This window comes from Myotis nattereri (genome assembly GCF_964212035.1).
Source record: "Myotis nattereri genome assembly, chromosome: 1".
Lineage (NCBI taxonomy): Eukaryota > Metazoa > Chordata > Mammalia > Chiroptera > Vespertilionidae > Myotis > Myotis nattereri.
The window spans coordinates 75266558-75270928 of NC_138075.1; the positions used below are offsets into that span (position 1 = coordinate 75266558).

General features: G+C 35.5%; 1 protein-coding gene across 1 annotated transcript; it reads right to left on the minus strand.

Annotated features, from left to right (window-relative positions):
• Positions 1 to 1837: 1837 nt before the first annotated feature.
• LOC308531428 (olfactory receptor 4N4C-like) lies at positions 1838 to 2764 on the minus strand (the record flags this gene model as incomplete). The annotated part of the gene is made up of 1 exon (XM_081108361.1): positions 1838 to 2764. The coding sequence occupies one exon, from the start codon at positions 2762 to 2764 to the stop codon at positions 1838 to 1840; it is 927 nt and encodes a 308-aa protein (XP_080964487.1).
• Between the last annotated feature and the right edge of the window lie 1607 nt (positions 2765 to 4371).

A 4371-nucleotide genomic window follows, 5' to 3' on the forward strand; every position in this document is an offset into this window, starting at 1 on the left:
GCATGTGCCCTTCACCGGGATCGAACCTGGGACCCTTCCTTCCACAGGCTGATGCTCTATCCACTGAGTCAAACCAGCTAGGACAATTTTGTAGTTTTCTAATTGTTGCTAACGCATGAGCAACATTCTTCTACAAACTTACCAGAATCAGTGACCTTTATTCTCATGGTTGGTTTTTGAGAATAAAATTGTTTTTATTTTTATATTTACAAACCTTTCCATTTTTCCTTCATTAATTCATTATTAGTTTTGATTGCACATATTTCCTTCTGAGCATGTATCTACTTCATATTCACTTATAAAGCATTAAGTGAATTAACTTCTTATCATTTATATTAATTTTCATAGTTAATGGGGTTTTTAATTTTAATTTTTATGTATGGACGCCTCCTTGTACCATCCTGTGGTAGGAAATGAACATTCAATTCCATTTCCATTCAAACCTCTATAATTGTGCAGATATTAATCCACACATCCATATGTGGTGGGCAGAATTTCATCACTTTTTTACCTTGGCCTACACATATATTTTTTAACATGTCAACTGTAACTGTTTTTCATTTTCTATTTTTATATTATACTTCACTGAACTTTCTCATTTATAAGATTATAAATCTACCAATGGACACAGACACCAGAGGGGTGAAGGCATGAGTGGGGCAAGGGTGGACAATGGGAGATAAGGACACATATGTAACACCTTAATCAATAAAGAAAAAGAAAATATATTATAAATCTATAACCCTATATTTACCACTATTTTTTGCCTTGTTTAGTTTTCCAAAGAAGCTGTGAACATATGAACCTTTGTATCTAAGGTTCATATCAAATGTTTTTATGTGAAACTTGAATTTAGAAAAAAAATTAATTGGAAAGAGGCAATAACATGAAAGGCATATCATGCTCCTGATCCCAGACCACAGCTAAGTGGTATGTTCCTTCAGTCAGGAGCTAGCAAAGTGGTGTCTTGTTTTCCCAGCCTCCTAACTATTGTAGGCATAGATCACTGGGCAGCTTAGTTTTATTGGCAGTTATGTGTATTTTTTGGCAATTATGTCTGGGTGCCCAGCATAGAGAGTGATTTTCTACCTCTTAAAACAATTTCTATATACCTAATTTCCTGCATTAAACCCTATTGTAGTAAAAACTAGTTTGATTTATGTAATCTCCAATAGAATCTGTAGTACTAATTAACTATCACTATCATAATCAGAGTGAAATTAATTAAGGACAAGTTTTAACATCCAGGGAGTATTTGTAAAAACCCACTAGTAATAATCCTGAAGCTCTAAAAAAATTAATAAAATCAATGTCATAGTATTTTTCCATAAAATCAATAATCTTTGTATCTTATCCCTCTACTAAATTTGAGCAGAGGGGAGGAAAATATATATAGAAAAAACATATATAGGTCTGCAAATAATATTTTGTTCTTACTGATGTTTTTCAGCTTATTGATCTCTGTCCAGAATCTAATGTTGCTCAGTCTAAACCAACGAAAAGATCATTGTGAATGAGTGACTTTCTTGCCTAAAATATTAAGATGAACTCTTACTGCAATTAAAATAGAATAAAACTTCTTATCTTATCCTAAAAGACCTTTGTGATTTGATCCTTATAGTCCGATAAAATTTAACTCCTCTATCACCCTTTATACATCAACCACTCTGGTGTTTCTTTTATAGTCTTCAAACACATCATGTTTTTTCATAACTTTCCCTCATTGCCCATAATAATACCTGACAAATGGGAGGGAATCAATGAAAAAATTATATTTATTAAATGAATAAATAATGTACAGCCAACTTCCCCTGTTCTGATTTATTATACAATCCATTCAGCAGACCACATATTGACTCAATAACCTCCTCATGGCAGATTTCACTTCCTGGTTGCGAAAGGTATAAATCACAGGATTCAACAAAGGAATGATCACTGTATGAAAAAAGGAAACCACCTTATCCACAGGTAAGGTCCTAAAGGGGCGAGTGTAGATGAAGATGGCAGGTCCAAACATGATAAGTATAATAATGACATGAGTAGTACACGTGGACAGGGCTTTGTTCTTCCCCTCAGCGGACGACCGATGGACACGACAGATGATGACTGCATAGGAGGCCAGAAGGCCCAGGAAGCACAGGAGGGTGAGCAGGCCACTGTTGAAGACCATCAGGAGCTCCACCACAAAGGTGTCTGTGCAGGCCAGCTTGATGACCTGCGGCACATCGCAGAAAAAGTTATCCAGTTGGTTTGGGCCACAGAAGGGCAAGCGGAGGATGAGGGCCACCTGAATGATGGAGTGGACAAAGCCTCCTAGCCACAGAGCCAACAGCAAGGCATAGCAGGCTCGGGGGTTCATGACAGTTGAATAGTGTAAAGGACGGCAGATGGCGATATAGTGGTCAAGGGCCATCACAACAAGGAGTAGCCCTTCCCCTCCTCCAAGGAAGTGCAAGAAAAAGAGCTGAGTGATGCAGTCCCTGTAGGAGATTACCTTCTTCTCAGAGAGGAAGTCCACCAGCATCCTGGGAGCCACAATGAAGGAGTAGGATGCATCCAGGAATGCCAAGTTGCCCAGGAAGAAGTAGAGGGGGGCTGTGAGGCCAGGGTCTGATCTGATGGTGAGAATGATGAGGAAATTTCCAGGGAGGATGATGAGGTAGAAAATTAAAACTAGCACAAAGACCAGTAGCTGAATATTTTGAGACTGGGTCAGACCAAGGAGGATGAATTCTTTCACCACTGTGCTATTTTCTATCTCCATTTCCTCTGCCTACAGAACATCAAGGAGTAGAGTTTAGTTCCATCTTTTTCATCTAGGTCATACTTCTTCTATAAATAACATCAGTGTATGCCACATCTATATGATGTCCTCATTTTCCCAGAACCTAAGACATATTTTTCCCTTTATTTTTTTACATTATTTAACTTCAAGAGTGTGGTCTTGAAGCCACACTCTTTTTCTGCTTCAGTCCTACGCTTCTATTTATGTTCCCTCATTTGGGAGTCTGGAATGCCTCTGTCCAGGATTGATTATTTGCATTAAGCAAATGAAAATTTTTCTGATTGAGAAAAACGTAACCACAATTATTAAGTTCTTTAGGTTTCTTTTATTTAAATGGTGGTGAAGTGGAGATTGACAGCAAAGAGAAATGACAGAGCTTTTTAAGGTGACAGATTTGTTCTATACCTTAATTATAATGGCACAAGTCTCTATTTGCCAAAATTTATTGAACTATTAAACTATACAGATATTTGAACATTTAGTCAATTTGAATTATACCTTAGGAATACCTACCTAAAAAGCTAGAAAAAAACCCCAAACCTGTATTTACCTGAAATATTTCATTTTTCTCTATAGAACATCAGCCTTTCAACTTAATCTACATAAAAAGAATCTGGACATCTGTAATATTTTCAACAATAAAGATAAATCTTTTAAAAAATAATCCTGATTATTCTGGAGAAATTAAAATCTGAGGCTCACCTGTACAGGGGTCTCCATATTGAGAATGTGCTCACCCAACAAACATTATAAGTTACTGGTATGAAAACAATAATAGTAAAATTTCTATACATATATTGTTATATCCCATTATTTAAAGTTTATTTTTAGAAAGTTCTACAGTTTATATAGAAACAATCAATATAATTGAATATAAAATATACAAATTATATATATATATATATATATATATATATATATATATATTGCTAGTGCACACTCAAAATGGCTTATTATTGAGATAAAAATTTTAAAAGGTTGACAACTCAAACTAGAACAAAATATAAAACAGTATTTCTCATGCTTTCAGTTACATGGTACACTTGGGGTTTTTTTGTTTGTTTTTTTAAATATATTTTATTGATTTTTTTACAGAGAGGAAAAGAGAGGGATAGAGAGTTGGAAACATCAATGAAAGAGAAACATTGATCAGCTGCCTCCTGCACACTCCCTACTGGGTATGTGCCTTCAACCAAGGTACATGCCCTTGACCAGAATCGAACCTGGGACCCTTGGGTCTGCAGGCCGATGCTCTATCCACTGAGCCAAACCGGTTAGGGTGGCACATTTGTTTTTAAATCGTGTTGTGGAACATGGAGTGGAGAGGAGGGAAAATAAGGTTCCACTCACTAATTGCAAGGGGAGACAGAATAAAAGAGAAGAGATGGAAAGAAGGAAAAGAAAAACAGATAAGTCTCAAATCAAAAAAATATTTACAATAACACATATTTAAAACAAAAATATCTGCTTTGTGTATGTTTAAATCTAAATATATTAATAGTAGAGGTTTTCTTGTATAGTCAAAATTAGGAATTATGAAAAACATATTTTACATCACAAAGGCACATATATGTGAGTACAAATTT